The 23,613-nt window shown below is 46.3% G+C and overlaps 1 protein-coding gene across 1 annotated transcript in view; it reads right to left on the bottom strand.

Moving 5' to 3' along the window:
* Positions 1-16,482: 16,482 nt before the first annotated feature.
* ATG16L2 (autophagy related 16 like 2) overlaps positions 16,483-23,613 on the bottom strand; it is a 579,847-nt gene continuing 572,716 nt past the window's right edge. Inside the window, exons 19-20 of the mRNA XM_086933798.1 lie at positions 19,307-21,885; positions 16,483-18,949 (exon numbers count right to left, since the gene is read on the bottom strand). Coding sequence (XP_086789924.1) covers positions 21,792-21,885 — 94 coding nt within the window. The 3' untranslated portion in view covers positions 16,483-18,949; positions 19,307-21,791. The remainder of the gene's footprint in view (positions 18,950-19,306; positions 21,886-23,613) is intronic.

Genomic DNA, 23,613 nt, shown 5'->3' with positions numbered 1-23,613 from the left:
CTCCTGTGAGGGGTCGCCTGCATCATCTCTGGCTGTCGAGGCCTCCTCCATCTCTATACCCAACAGGGCGCACGCGTCCGCCAGAGATCGGAGCTGATGTAGTGCGCCGTTCCACTTGAAAACCAGGCGAAAGGGGTGACCCCAAGAATAAGGGACCCCCTTCTCATGGAGGAACGTGGTGACAACCTTGAAGGCCCTCCTCTTCTGTAAAGTAATAGCGGAAAGGTCCTGATAGAGTGCGACCTGTTGACCTTGATAGCGTAGAGGCTGCTTTCGGCACGCTTCCTGCATTATCCTCTCCTTCAACGGAAAATCCGGCAGAAACGCCAAAATGTCCGGCGGAGGAGCGGGTGCTCTGCGCGCCAAGCCCACTCTGTGCTCCCTGTCAATGTGTATCCCAAAGTCTTCCCCTTCCCCCAAGAATTCCCGAAAAAGGCCCTGCAGGAACAGGGTGACCTCACCCCCCTCCGCTTTGGATGGTACACCTCGGACGCGTATATTGTTCCTCCGGGAGCGATTTTCTAAATCTTCTGCATGGGCCTGTAAGTCCAATTGTTGTTCCTGCAGGCACAGCACCTCCTGCTGTAATTGCTTTACTTCCTCACTCCGCGTTTGATCAGCCTCTTCGACAGCGGCCACCCTGTCCTCCAACCCATCGACGTCGCGGCGGAGCTCCCGATACTCTCCCGCTATATCCTGCTTTAGGGTCTGTAAATCCTCCCTAGGGAATTGAACAGGGACTCCAGGAACGCTTTAGTGATCGGGGCCCCCTCTTCCTCTCGCCCCGCAGTCTTTGGCCGCCGCCGGGCCCGAAGGGCTTTTCGTCCCCTTAGCCGCTCCCTTCGTCAACATGTCCGTGATGGTGCGTCCTTGTTTGCGTGACCCCCGGACATGGCGGGTCCCGCCGCGTATGTGCTGCTAGGAGAACCCCGCCATGGCACGAGGCCGCACTCCCTCTGTCTCCACCACCAACTCTCGGGCCCACCAGCCTCACCTGGGCCACCCGTCCAGCGGCTCCCCCAGCTGGGAGGCCAGCTAGCCTAGCCGGCAGTGTCCTCAATGCTCCAGGTCCCAGGAGGGGCCCCCACAGTCCAGTCCCGATCCTCTCACCGCTGGGCCCCTGGGGAGCACCCCTCTGCAACACTCCAGGCGCCCATGTGTTCAGGGGCCCCCTCGCGTAGGCTGCTTCCCGCCAACCGACCAAGGCTTCAAAGAGGGGCCCCATCCAGACGGGGCTCCAGGGCCGAGTCTCACGCCAAGAGCAGGCCGCACGTCCTCGCTGGGCTCTCACTCTCACTCCAGGGGTGTTCCGGGGCCCTCCTAAGGTGCCAGTCAATCTTGTGGCCACCACACAGTCCCCAGGCTGTGCGACAGCAGGCTCCACGACATCAGGGGCCCCCACTCCAGGTATCGCCCTCAGGCCTTAGAGTCCCGGTCTCACCTGGAGCTAGACCTCCACACGCTCCCGGCACCTCCAGTCACACCTCCAGATGTAGGCCTCCAAGCCTGGGACTCAATTTTCGCCACCCCCGCCGGGCCTCAGGTCATCTGCGCCTGCCCTCTCTGCCCATCTAGCTTGCCTCGCCATCCTCCGCACTCCGGGGGGTCCCACGGTACCTCCTCTGCTGTCCCCGGAGTATCGGCTGTTCTTCCCGCTCTCCGCCCCTCCGGGAGTAGGCCTCCGAGCCCGGACCTCGAGTTTCGCGCCCCCCGGGTGCGCGCGTTCACTGCCCCAGGGTGCCTCTCACCTCGGTCTCCGCCGTAGCTGCCACTGCCGCGGGGCCTCCGATTACCGGACCGCCATCCACCGCTCACAGCCAGCGGCCCAATTTGCCACCTCCAGCTCCGGCTCTCTTCAGCCCGGGGGCGCACTACTCGCGATCCGGGGCCGCACTGCTCGCGATCCGAGGCTGCGCCACTGCGGCCGGATCTCTGCTTCTGAGTGCCGCTGCGACCCCAGCCGCTCCGGCGAGGAGAGCACCGTAGTCTCTGTGTCAGGGGCCCCCAAAGGTAGACGCTAGGGGGGGGGGGGTTCAGCGCTGCGAATCGGGCATTAACCGGGGCCGGGACCGGGAGCTTTGCTAGCACACGTCCGCTGCGGTCGCCATCTTGGTCACGCCCCTCCACATGAACCCTTTAAAACAATATTTTGACATGCAACAGAATGGCACCCCGCCAGGGGGCAGCCGATGCCAGGAAATGGCAAATGCACTGAGCTGAGCTCGGATATTGAGGTTATTGTGAGAAGACCGTCCCAGGTCGAAAGTAAATATTTACACATATTTTTTTACATTTTTTCCTGGCTTTTCTGGCATTTCTGTTCTTTCGTTCTAGACATGTAGATTGAACGGATGCTGAGGCGGGTACGAGGACTGCCTGTGCTCGAGGTGCCCTGAGTCCGCCTCCCGCGCAGGCATATTAGGAGAGGGCATAGCGGGGTGCGTGGGCAAAGCTGGAGGTGCGCTGCTGGCGGATCGTTGCAGAGCCTCGGTTCCATGGACGCCTTTGAAGTCTCCATGCAGGGGCGGCCTTAGGCATGTGCAAGCTGTGCACCTGCACAGGGCCACCAAACCCCAGGGGCCACCACGCCAATATATATCCTTAATATAATAATCCTCTGAGGATGGATACATATTTGCGTGGCGGCCCCTGGCAGGGATTTGGCGGCTCTGTTCCACTTCCAAACACCCTGACCCCCCCCTCTTCACTGGCCTCCTCGCTCTGCCCAGCCCGGACCCCCTCTTCCAGGGCCCCCTACCTATGCTCCCTGCCCAGGGCCGCCATGAGCCTAGAGCCGCCCCTGCTCCAGGGCTCTGGAAGGAGAGTGGGTGGGTGGCCCCATAGCCGGAGGCAGAGGCAAGTGCAGTCGGAAGCCATTTCTCACAATTTGTGGTTGCCCGATGTGTATGTACAGCAGGCGCGCAACGCTCATAGGGCTGAAAGGGCTTCAGCCCCCTTTCCCTCGCCAGCTGCTATGGACTCGGCTGGGCAGTGTCTGGTCTGGAGTCTTGTCTCCAGCACGCCCGGGTTTTTCACAGGTCTTTGACATACCAATTACATATTTACATACCTTTGTAAACTGTTTACTGAGGCTTAGTTTTTGCTCCTGGTTCCAGTACCCCATGGGCCCCCACTCCGCCTATTCCTTACTTTTGGATTTTACTTTTAACTGCAATAGTGTGAGAATGCATTTCATGAAAAGAAATATAAAGTAGGGTTGCCAAAACTAAAATACCAGCCATTTGTTGTTTAAAGAGCCTGGATAGGCCTCCTCGTGACACTAAATAGGGTTATAAAGAAAATCATATGTATTCATTTGTAATGTGACTTTTATGTCTTTCAGCCTGATTCATCAAGCCGAAATGGGCTCGCAAAGGGCCAGATTCTCAGAATCTGGCCCTTTGCGAGCGCTATTTTTGCATTTGGGATTCATCATCCCAAATGCAAAAATCGGAAATAGCGATTTCGCTATTTAGCGAGGAATTACATTTAAGGAATCTCTATTAGAGATTCCTTAAATGCAATTCATCGTCCATTTTTCAATTGCGAATTCGCAATTTCGGGGCGCTATTTACCGCGAGGTCAAACCTCGTGGTAAATAACGAAAACTTAGAAAAATGCTTTTAAAAGCATTTTTCTAAGTTGCATGTTGCCCACACACATGTCCTTTGGACATGTGTGTGCGCAACACCTGTTTAAATTTGCATTTAAGGGGTGCTACAGGGTGTCCTTTGGACACCCCTGGCACCCTTTAAATCGCTATCTTATTTGCGATTAGCTAATTGCTAATCGCAAATAAGGAATACTCCCCGTTCATTCCTATGGGCCTTTTGGCCCCTAGGAATGAATGGGGAGTTATTCCTTATTTGCGATTAGCAATTAGCTAATCGCAAATAAGGAATATGTAGGAATCGCATTTTGTTTTGCGATTCCTACATGAATACCGTTTTGCAAGCCAGTAATAGCGATTCCTTATGAATCGCTATTACTGACTCGCAAAACGGCCCTTTGATGAATAAGGCTGCATGTTCCCTTTAATTATCAGTCATGGATCATTCAGGCAGCCTCAGAACACAATTAAAAAGCTTTCTATTTATATTTGCTGTTCCAAGAATGCACAGATAAGTGCTAAATATAGGCTTTAGGTGACTGCTTATTAGGTCGAGCTGGAGAAAGCAATGCGAAGCATTGCGTCCATCTCGACAACTAATGTTGCCCGCCTACTGGGATTCGGAGACAGGGGTCGGGCACGCGCGGTGATCGGTGTCTGTGGACGCGCACGTCCAGGCCTGCGCTGTGCACATCTCCTGCCTCAGATTCCCTGAAGTGCTAAAAACACACACATACACACATGCATACACACACACGCAGGCACACACACGGCAGGCACACACACAGGCACACACCCCTTCCCCCCCCTTACCTCACCGGGCTCGCACCATGTGGAACACGCTGGGCTTTTCATGGGAGCCCCGCAGAGCACTCGAGCTCCTCTGCCAGGCCAGCATGAAGCGGGGCTCTCTCCTTAGGTATGGGAGCCCCGCAGTGCTATCCGCTGGTCTTCACCCTGGCCCCCTCCTGGGACCCGGGACTTCAGCTGCCACTTCGATTTCGCTCCGGGGCTCGGTACTCAAAACAAAAGTTAGAAATGCCGTGCATGCGCAGGCAGCCCCCCGCCCTCCCACTCCTTACACACTTTGTCTGCCCAGGCGCCTCGCAGAACACGTAATGGGCTAGTTTTAAGTTAGTTTACTTTCCATTGGGCGCTCAGGTATTGTAAACTCTTTGCCACTCACTCCTGTCATCGGTCACTTTCCTTGTTTTTTTTAAACAAACGGGTGCCCTTGAAAATCCCTAATCTAAACACTTCCCACCTCTTCAGCACTCAGAGAGAAGCCCCCTCTCCCCCCGCACTAATTGATTATTTTCCTTGAATGCCACTGCTTGTTTATAGAGCTTCATGTCACATTAAAGTAGCCTCGAGGCACTGAAGGGGTGCAGTGGAGCTGAGAAATAAGTAGCAGGCGAGATTTAAGGTGGGGAGACGCAGGGTGAGGGTTGAAGGAGCTTTGTGTGTGTGAGGGGGGGTGTCTAAATGGTAGTGTATGTGACAGGCTCCAGCTGGCACCTTCCGCACTGCGGCGCCTCCTCTCTGGTAAAGAGGTGCTTTCCTAAAAGACTCAGACAGAGATGCAAGGGCAACCAGCCACTGAAGCAGGAAAAACATCCTCTGTGATATGATAAAAAAGGCACCCCAAAAGGGAGATTACAAGTGAGCACGGCGGGCACCTGCTGCACGTGGACATAGTGTAAATAATACCAACTACGAGCGGGAGCACTAGGGTGGGCACCTTGGAGGGGTCAAAGGACCCTCAAATCGCACTTCTTGGTGGTTTCTACTTCATAGCACTACTTCCAGCATAGCACCTCCTTTCATCAGAGCACCCCCTTTCACCAAAGTACCTCCTTTTATCACAGCCCCTCTTTTTACCAGAGCACCTTTCCTTGCCAGAGCATCCCTCTTCTCAGAGGAACCATTCTTCACCAGAGCACCTCTCTTCAAACTGCAGCCTTCCTTTACCATATCTCCTCCTTTCACCAACGTATTTTCTTCCACCAAAGCCCCTCTTTTCACCAGAGCACCTTCCTTCACCAGAGCACTCGCCTTACCAAAGAATCCCTCTTCTCTGAGGAACCATTCTTTACAGAGCACCTCTCTTCACACTGCAGCCTTCTTTCACCATAGCTCCTCCTTTCACCAAAGTACCTCCTATCACCACGGCTGCTCTTTTCACCAGAGCACCTTCCTTCACCAGAGCACTCTCCTTACCAGAGCACCCCTCTTCTCAGAGGTACAATTCTTCACCAGAGCACCTCTCTTCAAACGGCAGCCTTCCTTACCATAGCTCCTCCTTTCACCAAAGTACCTCCTTTCACCAAAGCCCCTCTTTTCACCAGAGCACCTCCTTTCACCAGAGCGCTCTCCTTACCAGAGAATTCCTCTTCTCGGGGAACCATTCTGCACCAGAGCACCTCTCTTCACACCGCAGCCGTCTTTCACCATAGCTCCGTCTTTCACCATAGCTCCTCCTTTAACCAAAGTACCTCCTTTCACCAAAGCCCCTCCTTTCACCAAAGCCCCCCTTTCACCAAAGCCCCTCTTTTCACCAGAGCACCTTCTTTCACCACAGCACCTCTCTTCACACTGCATCCTTCTTTCGCCATAGCTCCTCCCGTTACTATCGCATCCCTCCTCACCTAGGCACACGCCTTTACCAGCTCACAACACCTTCATTTACCAGCGCACCTCTCTTCAACGGGTCACCTGTCTTCACCCAAGAGTCTCCTTCTACCTCACCACCTCCCCCAATTGGGGGCTCTCACATTACCAAATAACCTCTGTTCACAATAGGCCTGCCAGTCACCATGGAGTACCCGATAGTGCATCTCTCCTCCACAGAACAACTCTATTCACCAGAGCACTTGTGTACGCCAGAGCACAAATGTTTACATGGGTATCTTGTTTACTCAAGGTACCTCTTTTAATCATGGTCTCCATCTATGCCGGATCACTGTCATTGTTATTTGTAATGTCAATACATCAAACTCACGTAAATACAACACATATTGCATTATAAATGCTATAGTTGTCACATTTGCGAAAGAAAAAACTATTGGCATTGTAAATGAGAAAGCTATTAATTTCGCTATTTTCAAAATCAACTCATAAATAAAAAAATTGTCATTTACAATACCAATAGCTCAAACTTACCTAATGCGAGACCTATTGCATTGCAAATGCTTGTTTTTGTAATGTCTGGGACATCAACATGAAGACCTGGAAACCCTAATTACAAGACTGGATGTTTGTTGCAGGATAAGCAAAATATTTAATTCCTTCACGCTCAGGCCCTGACCCTGAATAATGCCATAATAGCAGTAGCTCAACTGACATCTCAAACTCTACACCAGCCCTCAATAACATGCTGAGTTACTTCAAGTGTCTGGGAACGCACCCTGCATTCAGACAACTCACTCCTTATTCTCGCACTTCACTTTCAAACTCACCCTGCACGCACAGCGATCACAATGTACTCACTCTGATCACCATACACACACCATTCACCCTGCACTCACAATGACCACACACCACTTATGCCATTCACCATGAACTCACAGCATTCTCCCTCCACTTACCAAGCGGTCACATGAGCACACTACTTACCCTGTACTCATTGGACACCACTCACCTGTCCCCCTCACTGTTCACTCTGCAAACTCTCTCAAAGTAGCCCATCACTAACCATACATTCATTCGTCCCACTCTGCACTTACATCCGCATCCATATTCATAGTCTCCTCACACACCCTGCAGTCACTCCTCTCACCCTACTCTCCAACTGTCGCATCGCTCACTGTGCACTCACATGGGCACTCCTGTCACCTACACAACGCAGAGGGTTAATGTGCCAGCTACAAAGAACGTGTACCATGCACATCACAAAACTGAGTGAGTAAACTACGAGTGGCCCTATAAAAAAAATGAAATGTTTGTCAGAAAGGGGCTATAGAGAGATGAGGTGCATTGTTGGCGAATGGTAGTGAGGCAGTATGTGGAGCAGTAGGAATGGGGAGGGGCGTCAAAAACAGACTTTTGCACCATGTGTGACTAGTGCTAGGGCCAGCCCAGGCTGGGAGTCTAAGCCCCCCCCGAATTTCGGATCTAGTTGCGCCCCTGATGTACATACACAGCTAGAACCAGTGCCTGCAGTACTTTTAGTGGCCGTTCACACCGATGTATAAAGGAACAAACTGCACTGTCAGCATTAGCAGGCGGCAATCAACAAAAATTAATCTGAAATATAACCTGTACTTAGCCTAAGGTATGCTGACGCAGTTGTAGCGTTTTGCCCCTGACCCACGCCGATTAATGCAAATAACAGGCCTTGAAAATACAACATTCCAGTGTACTCAGGTTATCGGCCACCAAAGATGGACGGAATACTGAACAAATCAAGCATTCACAATTTCAAAATCTGGGTTAAATCCATTTTTGCCCGCCATTCCTGTTTGGACCCAGTCATATGCAAATTAGTCTTGACCCTTCTCCCCATGGGGACAGTCTCGCCCAACAGTTTGTTCAGCATTCCATCCATCAGTTATTCTTTTTGCATTTGCCAACTCAAATGGGATGGGGATGCCCAGAACTGGGTCCCATGTCGCCATGCCACTGGATTCATGCTAGCCGGGGTGATACTCAAAAACCAGTCCTGGGATGCTTGTTTTCAGTCCAAGGAGGACCTGGCTTGGCAGTTCGGGTTAGACTGTTTCCATGGGGAACAGGGTCAAGACTGATTTGTATATGACTAGACCAAACCTGGGTGGCGTGGTGAGCAAACAAACTATGGATTTATGCCCAGATCTCTATACTGGGGGTGAGTGTTTGACATTTTCAGCATTCCGTCCATCAATTGTTCTTTTTTCAAACAGATTAAAGACGGAGTCAACCGCATTCAAACCTGTGACCGTCAGGGTGTGCGCAACTTTCAGCATTAAGCAGTTATCTCACTGAGCTACCTTGTCTACAATAAATCATTCAAAGCTTTGTCAACTTTGGGTTTTCTATTAAAAAAAACACAATTGCCTTTGGGTATTTGCCCAGTTTCTACATATAGGTTTTTGGATGCGAGTGCTCCATCACCCAAGAAGTGCAGTAATTAAACATTTTCTTCCTCTCAGGTGCAATGCCTTTTCCGGTAGGTATGTTTAGCAGCCTTCTACTTTCATGCTCTGGTAGGCCTGCTGAACAACTTATATACCTTCAGCAGTGCTCTTTCTGGTGGATACTCTATCTAACCGAAAACTTCTTAGATTAGGATATACACCAAGCACCAGACTGGAGTAGGAGAACTTTGAAAACAGTCACCTGTGTGCTGATAGGTGGTGCCATGCAGCTCTGACTCCATACCACCCCAGAAGTCATAAAGTGAAGTCGCATGCAAGTGCCACCCCTGCGCTCTTACGTCAGTTTCATGGGACCTTTATGAATGTTAGAGAGAGAACATTCCACAGAAAGGTGGGAGGGCAGAGAGGAATCTGCTGTTACACAAAATGTGTTACCGAAGGTAAGAAACTTGTTATTATGATGGACACTTCTACCTGCAGATTCCTCACATTAGAATCTATTTCAAAGCAATAACACTACAAGGTGGAGGGTCTAGGCTCACCAAAAAGTCTTGCAGGACACCCGTTGATGGCAGCGGAGGTACCTTGGTTCTCGACGCTGCAGTCTTCGCCGTCGAAGGAAGATGACTTGTCTTTGTCGCCGTCGCCGTAATCTTCGACGCCGATCCCGACGCCGAAGGTCAACAAGTCGCGACTTCTCTCGATGTTAATCGCGCCCTACGTTTCTTCTGCCTCTTAGGAGACCTACCTCTCTCAGAGAGTCCATAAATTCTTATCCTCTCTCTATCTTTGAGGGTTCTTTTAGATAAAGTCTTGCAGTGTTCACAGGAATCTGCAGAGTGTGTCTCAGGCAGACAGAGGATACACACAGGATGTGTATCAGTCCTTGCCTTCTTCTTCCCACAGGAAGGGCAGGTGTCAAAAAGAGAAGGCATTTTGACAAAAATGATCCTTTTTTGAAACTCAAAAAAGGCAGCACTACCACCCTAATGCCAAAAAACGTCGAGTGAAAGCAAAAATTGAAGGAATTCTCAAAGAATTTTTGACAGAAAGTCAAAAAGAAGGGAGCTGTTAAACTAGGGTCCTGACAGAAGGAGCCGGAACAACTGACCTAACTGTCCCCCCTGAGGCATGATGGGAAGCCAGATGTGATGGCTGCCTTAAAGACACGGTGCCAGTTTTTTGTTGAAAATGGTTTCATTTTCTATGCTATTGCTTTACAATGCAGCCTGTGGGCTAACAATGTCTATTTATTAGCAATTTTCAGTATTTATGAGTTTTTCACTCATTAAAACACAGAGTTCAAGTGCGAATTGACCAATTGTGTTTTTTATATGCTTGGTAATACAGTCTATGTATGGAAAACTACATTGTTTAGCCTCAGTTTGGGGCTGCATTGGTGTGAGAAAAAATAATATATGTACTTACACATATGGGGAGCGAGATATATGTGATAACCAAATATATTTTTATATATTTCCGGGGTCCCCGCACGTGGGCGGGAATATTCAGTCCTCATGACTATTGATGAGGATCTATATAACAAATTTAAGGAGTACCACCAAAGATAAGGCTAGAAAGCCAATATTGGTGGAATGAGACACTAGTGTGAAAGAAGAAGTCCTTCTTTGTTTTTAAGGAACCCCTCACTTACCGACCTGGTCGGTGACATGCTTCATCATCGGGGCCACCTTGACAGCCGAGTGCCGTCAAGGTGTGCTGCGACACCTGAGATACAGTGGAGCGGGTATGTGAGTGATGAATGTGAAAAAAAGGAAAAAAAAAAATTGCAGCTTTAATAGGACCTAGTGTAAAAACAAATTGTAACCCAAATGTGGTTACAATAAAGCTGCAAAAAACTCCTTAATGGAGAAATGCTTGCTGCACGGGGATTGAGGGGAGAGGCAGCAGAGCTCAAAACGTATTAGTTTTTCTGCTTAGAAATCGGCAAATAACCTAATCCGCCCCTCCGCGCACCCGTCAACGGGTGCGCGGAGGGGCGGATTAGGTTATTTGCCGATTTCTAAGCAGAAAAACTAATACGTTTTGAGCTCTGCTGCCTCTCCCCTCAATCCCTGTGCAGCAAGCATTTCTCCACATTTGGGTTACAATTTGTTTTTACCCACTTAGCAATTTCGCTATTTAGGGTCCTGAAAGGGTTGCAGGTATGGCAGGGTGTTAGTGTACCCTGACCACCCAACTCCTTTTACATCTTTTTGGTCCTGAAGAAAAACCGGTAACTCCCACTTTGGTTTGAAACATGTAGACCTAACACATACCACAGATACACTAGGTCCTATTAAAGCCTTTATTGTATCAACATACACTGTTTTTAACATTGTCCAGTAGCCTTAGAATAAATAATATTTGGATAAGTCATACCAGGACAATTTTTAACTCACTGACCTTTTTTTTTTCTTTTCCTTTTTTCACATTCATCACTCACATACCCGCTCCACTGTATCTCAGGTGTCGCAGCACACCTTGACGGCACTCGGCTGTCAAGGTGGCCCCGATGATGAAGCATGTCACCGACCAGGTCGGTGAGTGAGGGGTTCCTTAAAAACAAAGAAGGACTTCTTCTTTCACACTAGTGTCTCATTCCACCAATATTGGCTTTCTAGCCTTATCTTTGGTGGTACTCCTTAAATTTGTTATATAGCTACCTAACCAGGGGATTGGGAGTACCCTTCCGTCCACCCAAGTGGATTAAATCCCTTTGCTCTCTAAATCCTTGTTAAATATATATATTGATGAGGATCCCCTGGAAGAGAAGCCATGTTCGCAGGAATGGACTTTACTGTAAATAAGATAGTCCTCAGAGACCAGATGATGAGTAGATATATACATTAGATTTATTGAAGAGATAACATCAATATCCATTGGAAGATGGTAAGTCCATATAATGCCCCACCAGGAGCAGCCTCTGCCCTGCTCAGCCTGCACACACCAACTGACACTCCACAGCTCACCAAGCACCCAACATTCCATGACATCATCATACATCCAACAATCTAGACATCTTCAGGCACACCAACACTCACACTGGCTGAGCAGTAGAGAAGAAAACCATAGGCAAGGGAAATGCAGCAGTAGATTATAACACATCCCCTCTCTAAAGAAACCAAACACAATAAAGGATAATAAAAGATGCATGAAAATACACTGAGCAAATGAATCAAGTACACATAACATATATGAAAATGCATGACAATCCAAAATGCCAATGAAATCACACACCTTGAATCACAATAAAAGAGTTCCCAGAAAGCTTAAACATCGACAGTATAACAATCAATCCAACATAACACAGGTAAAACCAAAAAACCTCAAAAAGACTCATAACCAGGTAAAACCTAAAATTGCTTCAACTCAAACATTTAATAAGTAAGAAACAGAGAAAACACAAGAAAGTGTCATCTGCAACACAATCTTATCCAGGATAGCACTTAAAGAAAGTACAGGAAAAACCATTCACCCACAAACCAAACAGTGAGTGTACACGCAAAGAAACCTCATGTGAAGGTGTTTACTCTACGCAGACCAAACCACAATACTCAACCAGGAACACCATTCACCCACAAACCTAATAGTGAGTGTACACGCAGAGAAACTTCATGTGAAGGTGTTTACTCTACGCAGATCAACATAAAAACATTCACTCTCCCAATCCAAAAGTGAAGTAAATCGACAAACGAATGTCAACCAGGATAAAGCACTAAATGTGAATCGTAACACATAAAATGTGAATCCATAACCACAAATAAGTGGTTGATAAACCAAAGGAAAAGGGCAAACTAGGGATAAGTACTATACCCCCAAACTCAAAGCAACCCGTAACGGAAAACTACACCAACCTTAATATGAAGGCAAAGACAACAAAGACCATACACACAACCTCCTCTAATTCCATATGAATTCACAAAAAACAAACAGAAAGAACCTGTGACAAGTGCAACATGCCCCCCATACAATACTGCAAACACACCGTTATAAATAGGTAAAACCAACAGTAACACAACAAATTAAAACAATAAACGTAGACACCATTGTCTATGATCGGTGAGCGATTTCTCACCCGAAATCCTTGTTGCCTCTCACCCGAAGTCCATGTGGTACAGGCCAGATCCAGTGTTTCCAGATGCACGCAATTGCATCACAAGTACCACAGTCTCAGTCTTGACAACAACGTTCCAACAACATCCTGCTTTAGTGTGACTACCGATGACCATCCTTAGGCAAGGGTGTCCTCACCCAACATCTCTCAGCACAAAGTATTCAGCAGTGGCAACTATCAGCCCACAGAGTAAAAACTCTGAAAGTCCAATGACAAGGGTCGGCACCAACAAGGACACGACAAACCTTCCATCAATTTGCAAAGTCAATCGCCACATCCCTTGACAAGAACGAGTGAAGAGGAGTCGGATGGACATCGTGAATGAAAATGGAATGTCACTAGACTCAAAGTCCATAGAACAGTAATCCAAAGCGTTTTTTAAAAATAAAAAACAAAAACGTCGTGATCCTCAGCAAACTAGAAAGATCCTTCCCAAAGTGTTAAGATGGCCACCACAACGTCGTTTGGCGTCGTTTTCTAAAGGAGATGGGTCTCGTTTTTACCCAAGAATCACCTTCACCAACACGCTGAATGATTCCAACAACGTCACCAAATGGACGCTAGCAGAGGAACACAGAAGAGCTCTGCTGGCCAACCGTCACCGACTCCACAACGGTGAGTTGACGGACATCGGAAAATACATTGGCCCGTTTAAAATGAAAATGTTCATGTCCAAAACACGCTGGAAATGCGCTGAATTGTCCTACTGAGTTGACGAAGATTATATTGGCCCGTTAAAAAAAAAAAAATGTAGAAGTTCATAATGAGCGAGACGACACTCAGCCCCCAACCTTGCTTCTACCCTCGCAGCTAGTCCGCTTCACACGTGAACACCGCCTTTGGTCCCAGGTTAAAGCTTCACACATGCAGCAAAACTGCCCACTCGTAATAACTGTGAAGAAAAAACTTGCCGTCTGCTGCCTCCAGTCCCAGGTCAAATTCAAAGGGCAGCAGGAGAGTGCACCAAAATAAAGATTAAAAGCGGTAAAGAGACAAGGAAACTGCCATCCAAAGTAATCTCCACAATACACTAGCACATGTGAAAGTCATAATAATAGAAAAATTCAGGTAACATGCAAGGCTGGTAAATCCAAATCTCTTGTTCAAAGGAAAGCCAACAAACTTTAAACGCTCTGGAATGCAGGCTGTCCTGTTGACTAAGAACACTGGTGGGGCTTACCAGAGCGTAGCTTTTGTAATCTTCTTTCTTTAAAGTTCTGTTCATTAGTTCCTGTAGTTAATCAAGTCCTTAGTTCCAGAGTAATCCAGGGTAATGCAGGGTAATCTTTCACCAACACGTAGCTCCTTTTACCTCGTCGCCAGTATTGTAAATAAGATAGTCCTCAGAGACCAGATGATGAGTAGATATATTCATTAGATTTATTGAAGAGATAATAACATCAATATCCATTGGAAGATGGTAAATCCATATAATGCCCCACCAGGAGAAGCCTCTGCCCTGCTCAGCCTGCACACACCAACTGACACTCCACAGCTCACCAAGCACCCAACATTCCAAACATCATCATACATCCAACAATCTAGACATCTTCAGGCACACCAACACTCACACTGGCTGAGCAGTAGAGAAGAAAACCATAGACAAGGGAAATGCAGCAGTAGATTATAACAGACTTCAATTGGAGAGTTACCCCAGAGTGTTGCAGAGGCATCCTGAAAAGATCCAGCATTGCTAGCCGGGGTTAACAAAAGAACCAGGAAAGTCTAGTCTCATCTTCTTACACTCCAGGAGATTGCTCAGTGTCAAGAAAGAGTCCGCCTTCATGGAACGGAAATGAGTCACAGACTGTGGCTTTATGTTGCACCCCCAGACACCCTCAAACAGTTGTTGAGAGGGTCTGCTAGTGACATCTTCATTTGGCACCATCTACAAGGCTTAAACTCTGAGGCCCTTAGGGAGACATATGACCCAGTCAATGTCAAAAACTGAGGAATTTGTGGGTGAGAAACCAATGGAGGCCTCCAAAATGTACAAATATGGGGGTGAAAAACAGGAACTGATGACATTGTGCAAGTGGGCTCTGAATATTCTCAGGTGATGTCACCTCCTCCCACCACTCTGGCATGGCTGGAGATACAAGACACCTCTTGGTGGTGCTGTAAAGTCATTGCTGGGGAAAAGGTTTCTGCACTAGTCAGAAGCCTGGAAGCAGTATTCAGAAAGTGAAGAATCTGGAGGATGTCTATCCATCATAAGCAACTCATAGGATGAAGATCATTTAAAATACACCAGTCTGTGACTTAAATGCACCTTTTTCAGAAAGTGTGATAACGCACACCAACTTCATAAAGCAGCAAAAATAAAAATGAAACTGTTGCAAACAGGAAATGTATGTGTTTATCAAACTAAAATGCTATAAAAAAGATAAAATGTATGTTTTTTAATTTTTTGATTTCATCCATTTATCCGATGCATAGTTGCCAAGTGATCCATGTCATGTTTTACACATTCAGACCTTTCTTGTTAGTTCTTGCGTTGGCCATCATCTTTAGATTTTACCAAACTTATGTGTATAATATACTTAGTTATAGTGCCTTTCAGGTAGCCCTTTTCATACAATTTGTTTTTGTCATTCACATTTGTTTTCTACCCACTACATCACTTGATATTGGGTCAGCCCACTTCAGCCATTGTATAACTTCACTGTAAGTGGTGGCATTTTGCCCTTTCACTAGCATCACATTCACACACTAATTTGTTCCTGTCAGTGCCGGGGACCATTATGGCAACTTATGCTTTTTGAGACAAAATCTTTTGTTTGTTGCTTTTAGCCATTTTTGTTAACTGAAGATGGCTCAGCAGCTTACTCAATAATAAAGATTTGCAAAAAACCTTGTTTTTAATTCAGAAAACTGTGTAATCTGGGACTTGTCGTTTTGTGTTTACTATTATGTGTGTAGGCTTGAAAAACTCTTAAGAATGAAAACTGCAAAATGCCAAAGAAACGCAGGACTGGAGGAAGGAGTCCCATATTACTTGCAACAAGTCAGCATGTACCTCCACTGTACACCAGATGCACCCACTGTAAATCACTGAGTCCACTGCTGGACAACACTCTCTGCTTCATTATGCACAACCTCTGAATTGTACATTCCCCTGTGCTTGACTGATGCACAACACTCAATACTGTCGTTGACCAATATCCAAGATATCACATTAACCATTGCATCTGTAAGCCATCTCACCCAGAGCCCGACTGAGGTTAACCATGAGGGCTCTTCCGGTTCACATCTCCGTATGCTTCTCTGTTGAACATTGTCATGCTCTCCCCTCCTGCAGTCAAGGCATGCTGAAACAGTAAGCCAGGCCGATTACCTATCGGTATTGTGTCTCTGGTCTACGGACTGATATACTGCCCCCGGGACAACCCTTTAACAACAAAGACCAGCAGCAGCAACTTTGTAATTGACACATGTATGGCATCCTAAACATTATAGATTGACACAAAGGGTCAATAGCCAATGCTAAAAACCCTGATATTGTATTCTGGGTCCATAGAGAAGGTTGAGTCCATGTTGGGTGGTGCAGAATTGCATTCCTGCAGTCTATTGAGGGGACCTGTGGCTTGGTCTAAAATGTGGAGTCCACCTGAAAAAGTGACAGCATTAATACATGACATGACATGTGCTTGCGGAACCACACTACTAAATATTCGTATTAAAAGAGGTTTATTTACATTTGTATAACAAGACTACATGTTAACAAGTTCCACAAACTACCAGACATGTACACTGTACTGACCCCAAAGTAAAGTTACCCTAAACTTATAGGATACAGATAAATAAATAACACCCAAATTAGTAGAAAATGCATATCTCAGTTTTTGTGTGAGTCTCCGTCACAAAAGTGCTTACCTTTACTCGTCATTTAAAGTGTTCACTTTCTGCTAAAAAAAGTACATTCTTGCGGAGTGAACAGGAAAAAGAATACAAAAAAGCATATCAGTGCATGTATATAAAAATTGTATGTAAATCTATAAAGGGTATTAAAGAAAGGCCATTCAGCTGCTCCCAACTCCAAGCAACACAGCTCCTTGGTGCTATTGTAACATCAATGAATGGTAAATAATGTGTTGCCATCTATCAGGCAGTAGTTGGTTAGTTAGGATTATGCAAAGTGCTATCAATTAGATTTGCTAAATACTTGTAGAAGAATGTCCATGATGTGAACTTGCAGAAATGTGGGAGTCTGAATTTAATTCTTACTCGCCATAGGTGCTTTACCGATTCTGGTTGGCAGATAAATCACTTTTTTGTGGCTCAAGCATACTGACAAAACTTTGTCTGTAATTGGATGTGTGGAATATATGGAAATCAGCAGCACCATGTAATTATACGAATCTAAGTGGGCCCTGCCAGTAACGGAACAAGTGTTGTTTTTTGCCAGTTGTTGATCTAGACGCAGAACGCTCTAAAAAGGCCACATTTAATTTGTCAACAGCATCTAGAACAAGAAGTACTGTACGCATAACAGTCCATTTGATTGGGATCCATTTGAAATTAGAATACAGAAACCAGGATTTGATGGGACAGGGAGGGTGAATATGCAGTTTGGACAGTATTGGGCAACACAGTGCACAGTTCACAATGCACATATTTTCAGTTTGAGGCCCATGGAAATAAAGTGCTTTAACTGGACTTACAATTTTTGGAAAAGTGCTGAAGTCAAGATTAGAACCCATGCCTGCAGATGCCAATGTCAGCCTCAGCTCAAATTGCTGTACAATGTTCAACTCTGATACAAACATCTGCTAAGTTTCACCGCTATTCATTCTTAGTATGAGCTCCCTCTGGAAATGTAATTTGCCCAAAGTGGCTTGTATTGGAAAGTAGTAGGCCTTTGGGCAATTGAACATCTAACAAACTTTTATGGAGAAATTCCAGTTGTGCCCTTAAGCTTTCTGCTGACGTATAATGCCATCTACTGATTTCAATTGGTATTTAATTTAATTTAACCTTTGTTACCCCAATTGACATGCACAGTATGAAGTCAAAACTCATGCTTCAAATGGATTCAGTAAAACCCTATGTAAGTGGTCAGATGGGATTTCCATCAGGGCCCATATTGAGTGAGCTGTCATTGGTGTAGATTATGAACCGCCCTCTGTGCACTTACACTAATTCTAGCCATGCCAGTAATGAATAATGTAGGTTTAAGAGCTATGTACTGAAAATGCTCAAACCATGCTTCTGTAAAGTTATGTTCAATATCCAGATATACAGGCCAGATAGATTTGCCGACAGAGGTGGAAAACAAAACATTCGAAGAAAATTTTACAGAGCTTGTACATTTGTCATGAATACTGAAAATATTTTCAGTGCTCTTCACAAATTTGCATGCAGTGAAAAATTCTTTTTTTCAGGATTTCTATTATATTTAGCTCTACCACTAAAGGACTTTTTTAGGTCGAGCCTAGAGTCAGTGCACATGCACTGTTCTGCGAGGCATGCTGTATTGTAGTATGTTCTTGTAGCCTCACCCACTCTCCGCCCATATTTGTCATTGGATTATGTCATTGTCTTACGTAAATGCTGGCTTATGATTGGTCAATAGGCTTGTTAGTCCCTCCTTAGTACCGCCTTGTCTTCATTTGTAACTTCCCATGAGGACTGACCCTTTTCCTTCGGTTGTTACATGTATGCTTTAATTAGAGCCTGTGAGCAGTATTTTCTTAATTGTCTTTCTTCTGCCTGGCTCTCTCTCAACGCTTTTTTAAAATTTAAGCAACACGGCCACCTCAGATGGGATAATGGGGGACATGCTTTTCTTTTACCTGAACATGGGTGCGCTTGTTTTGTTATAGTGGATCATCAGCTGTCCACTGATGTCACCAGGGTCGTATGACTTTAGACATATAATTGTTCATATTTCAAGCAGCTGTGTACTATTTTGTTTCGGTAGGTTATGATGCTCACTAAGGACCTCTAGGAGCAACTTGCGGTACTGCACCTAGACATGCAGTGCTGGTACCTTGCTCACTGGGGACCTCAAGGAGCAGCTTGCGGTACTGCACTCCAAGCAAGCATTTGCAATGCAATAGGTCTTGCATTACTGAAAGTACGAGTTATATAGTGCTGCATTATTATTTGCAATGGCAATACCTCAAACTATCACTAATGCGAGACCTCTTGCATTAATTGCGGGTTTCTAACGCGCTAGAATTGACTCCAGAAGGAGTATCTCTGCGCTATAGACCGCTGTGGAACCCGTCCTGGCTTTCCCTATGAGATGGTCCCTACTGGGTATCTCCAAGGTGAAACCAGGCATCCCTGGCGTATGTGTGGGCCTGTTGTGGAGATGAGGCAAGCTAATGCCCAGAGTTGCCGAGTATGATCTCTAGTTAGAGTAGGCACCGAGGCGAGAATTATCGAGTCCGCTGACCCTGGTCCAAGACACCCTGCCGCGTCGGGAATTGAACCCTGGTCCCGGGCCGTCCTCTGCTCCCGGGTCTGCCGCCTCTAATCAGTGAGCCACACCACCACCAAATGCTTGTTTTATATTTGGCCCCAACCCTGCTGCCTTAACTCGCCATATGGACATCCCTGAATTTATGTACAAATAACCAAACTTGGCTCATTTCTTACCACACTGGCAGCTATTTTTAAGCGAATATTCTGATGCAATTGTAACAGCGCTGCTATCCATGTTATCGCACTAATTGTGTTTGCGACTTGCTGGAATCATAGTGATTCAGTTCCTTAACATTAAGTGCATTTTTAAAGTGCACATTCATTGAGAGGACTCCAGGCTCTATTCACAGATAACAAACAATTACTGTTACCCAACTCTTGTTTTATGGACTTCAGGGGGATGAAAGGCAGAGAGGTCCTGGCAGGATTCAATCCTGGACCCTGGTCGCTTAACCAGATGCATTAGTATGCTGAGCCGCCAGAACAGGCATTAACACTAGTATACTGCATTGCTGTTTGCCTGAGCAAGTACTTCTGTGTTTTTTGAAAGCACTAGTTGGACGATTTCTGTAACACTTGCAGAACCCTATCAGCCTGCTAACCATATGAAACCAGCATGCAGTTCAATAACGCTTCCCATGGACAGCTAACCAGGAGAGGCCTGGATTTGTGAATATATGCCCCAGGAGAGGATAGCGAGCTACCCTTTTATAGTGATATTCATGTTATAGCATCAGTCCTGTTTGACGAGTGCTGTGTGGCAGTCTCAAGTAATCACATTTCAGATATCCAAGATGCCACCCATGTGACAAATCTCCTTCTGTTGCTTATAGGAACCATCTAATGTAGAGAAAAAACTGTCCTCTTTACCCAGTCCTCCATCTTTAAAAATCAGCAATAATACGGATTGTGAAATGTTCGTTTGTTTGATGATGTCAGCAGGGATTTTGAGATCTATTGTGACATCATTCACTGGATGTCCCCTTTAAATCACTGGCAGCCATGTTGCAGCCTTGTACCAGATGAAACACCATCTGGGCACCCTAACATGTACGTAATAGGCCGCTACCGGACCTCTACACAACTCAGAGCTGTCCGAAGTATTGAGTCACAAGGCAATCCGTGTGTACTCCTCACTCCTAAATATACAGTACAACTGTATTCATGAACAAACCTCACCTGAATGTATTCTGTCTGAGCGTGGTGCACAACATCTCACACTACAGGGCCTTCACACTTAGGGGTGGAAAGAGATCTTGTTGCTAATTATGGGGCTGTAATACTACAATACATCACCTGCAATTCAAAGTGTGTACCTGAGCAGTGTCGGACTGGGACAGAAAGTAGACCCGGGCACCAAAGTAAAAGTGGCCTGATTAGCAAATCAGATTGCTAAAAAGTTGCCCACGTTTGCAAATAGGGCAGTTTTGAACTTGGAAAGATGTGCTTTATAGATCTTAGGCACAGTCAGGGAGAATGCATGCATCTGTGGTTATATCAATCAGGGTCATGAAACGTAAAAACTAGCCCACTAGACCATAAAACAGGCCCACAAACCTTCAAAATACCGGCCCACACAATGACCTATCAGATAAGCATCTCAGCCACTGCCTGATTGCCTTATAAGCCAGTCCAACCTTGCACCTCAATATCTTAAGTCTAAAAAAAACTCCTCAGAGTGGCCTTGGGAGCTAGACAGTGTTATTCCTTGGTTTCCTCCAGCAGTAAAGTGCCCAAAACAATGGATTGATGTGGATGATAGCTCTGCCAGAAATTAATCTGCACATGCATTTTTCATGAATTATAACAAATCAATCGAGTATAACATTGCCAGGGTGCTTTGGCACAGCCACCGCCACAGCTCGAACATGCGAGTTGCAAGTAGATCAACAAGAAACCCCAGCTCCTACTCAGACCCAAATAATACATTCTAGAAGTGTCCACAGAGTTTCCTTAAAGTGATTCCCTTATTTGTCCTACAGTAAAATGCCCAACTCGATGGACCTATGCGGATGGAAGCTCCAACGGAAAAGAATATGAACATCAGTTTCTCCATAAGGCACGAGTAGTCATTAACATTATCGCAGATGGGGTTATGTGGCACAGCCACCCCCTCAGTCCTGTATGACTGCAGCTCCTACAACCAGATTGCAAGTAGGTCAATGAAAGAAACCAGCTCTCTCTTGGCAAAACGAATACCTCCTAAGAGGAGGCCTCCCAGTTTATACAGGAAGGATGGATGGAAAGGTCACGTCCAGCGCTTTAGTTACATTATTCTTGTTGCTTCCCAAAGAGTCAACACTATCTCCTAAATCTATATTTTTCCTTTGGAGAAGGCGTGTCCACAAATTCCGAGTCACACTCAGTGGGAACGTGGCACTTATCACGTTAAATCACACCTGGAGTCCTTGCATGTGATGAGAGGTGGATCCGATCTGGAGTCACTGTATACGATGAGAAGTGGGTCCAGCTGGAGCCCTGGCACATGATGAGATGTGGATCTGATGTTGAACCCTTGCACGGGAAGAGATTTAAGATTGGCTATCTGGCACAGGCTTTAGAACTCGCTCCAGAGGATAGCCTTCTTTGCCCGGTCCACACTGGCAACGTACTCTCCTGAAAGGGACCAGGCGACAGCATTCACTGAGGACCTATGGAGAAAATGCAACAAATGAGCACAAATGCAAAATGGACATTGAAACAAAATAACACATTGACTTAGACAGAGAAGAATTTAAGAGGCTGACCTGTTTGACCTAAAATGGCTCTAAACAGGTTTATTGTTTCACTCTGTTTGGGGCTTTATTACTGCATCAAAAGATATATCTCATCAGTAGGTATCACTGTTTACTTGGCTTCTCCTATAGGAGTAAGCTTCTAAGTATTTAAATCAGGCTCCTGCATCGCACTCATTTTTGCACTTGGGTTACTCTTTCTTTTCACTGCCCTTGTTTGTAGTATCTAGCTGCTCTGAAGAATCCACATAGATGACAGCAGGGCTACTGAGAAGACTGAAGACGCCTACAGGTTAGCATTTTATCTGTATGCAGTCAGGCACATACTGAATGACACACCTTGGGTTATTTGCAACAGAAATGAGGTTTGTCCAGTTAAAATAGCTAACAGGTGTCCACAGATCGCCTTAAAGAAACACACATGATCTACCGTGTTACCCCATCCACAGACTGTTTCCCAGCTTTTAGGTTCAGGGAACAATTATTCATCATTGAATTTGGCACAATGCTCCTGAATTGTTATTGCTGTGCTCTTCACTTGTGTCATCTCCAAGGCTTCAGTTTGTTAGATGGCCCTCATGTTAGAACCACTGCAGGTGGAGACGCTACTATAGAGTCTGCATGTGTCACCATGCATGTGAGATCAGGAGGGTACAAGAAGTCAAAAGACCTAGCAGGGCAAGGACCATAACGGCTGGAATCAGAGCTCCTTCCCGAAATATCAGAATCATATACTGAATGCCCCATATCCTATGAGGAGGAGCGAGAACGCTGAGAAGAGCTGTGTTGTGCACTGCCCCATGAACAGAAGGCAACGTGAGGGCTCCAGGAGCAACACAGGCAGACTGATGAAAAATCCCAGGTCAAACAACATGGTTGCTGCATTTAAGTGGTTTGACACCAACTGCAGTGAGACGCCTTCAGCAGACAGCAGACAGCAGACAGCAGGGGTATGGGAATACTTCTGTTCCGGACCTGTGCAGATGTGCTGCAACCACTGCCATGCCCTTGGTGAAGACCAGTGGGGTCGATAGCAATCCCAACCGAAGGACTGCAAATCGGTAGTGGATGGGACCTCCCACAAAGCTATATCTTCCGTGTGACTGTAGAATCGAAAGATGAAAGTACGCATCTAGCAACTTGGAAGACACGATAAGTAGCCTTGTTGCAGGGCCAGAAGAAGACTTATGGAGGATAACATCTTGAATCGGTCCTTATGGAGAAAAGTTTTCAAGGACCTGCGGTCTAAAATGGGATGCAGCTAGCCATCCTTTTTAACCACAAGGAAGTAACACTCCTACTCAATATTTGTAAGGGCCTGGACATGTTGCTGAAGAATGCAAACATGCTCATCTGAGTCGGAGGAAAAGATGGGGAATGGGAGGGTGAAACTGTAATAAAGGAACAGCATCACCTATTTCTGTTATCGGTATGACCCACTAGCCCGTTCTGACCCCCTCTCCCCCACAGGCCATGTATGTTTCCCTCCCCCACAGGCCATATGTGTTTCCCTCTCCCACACAGGCCATGTATGTTTCCCTCCCACACAGGCCATATGTGTTTCCCTCTCCCACACAGGCCATGTGTGTTTCCTTGTTAGGACACAAAAGTAGGTTTCTGAGCGGTGTGGAAGAGGGGGCGGTG

Source organism: Lissotriton vulgaris, chromosome 8, assembly GCF_964263255.1.
Source record: "Lissotriton vulgaris chromosome 8, aLisVul1.2, whole genome shotgun sequence".
Lineage (NCBI taxonomy): Eukaryota > Metazoa > Chordata > Amphibia > Caudata > Salamandridae > Lissotriton > Lissotriton vulgaris.
Note: the sequence above shows the minus strand (reverse complement) of the source record. Positions and strands in the feature narration are given on the sequence as shown.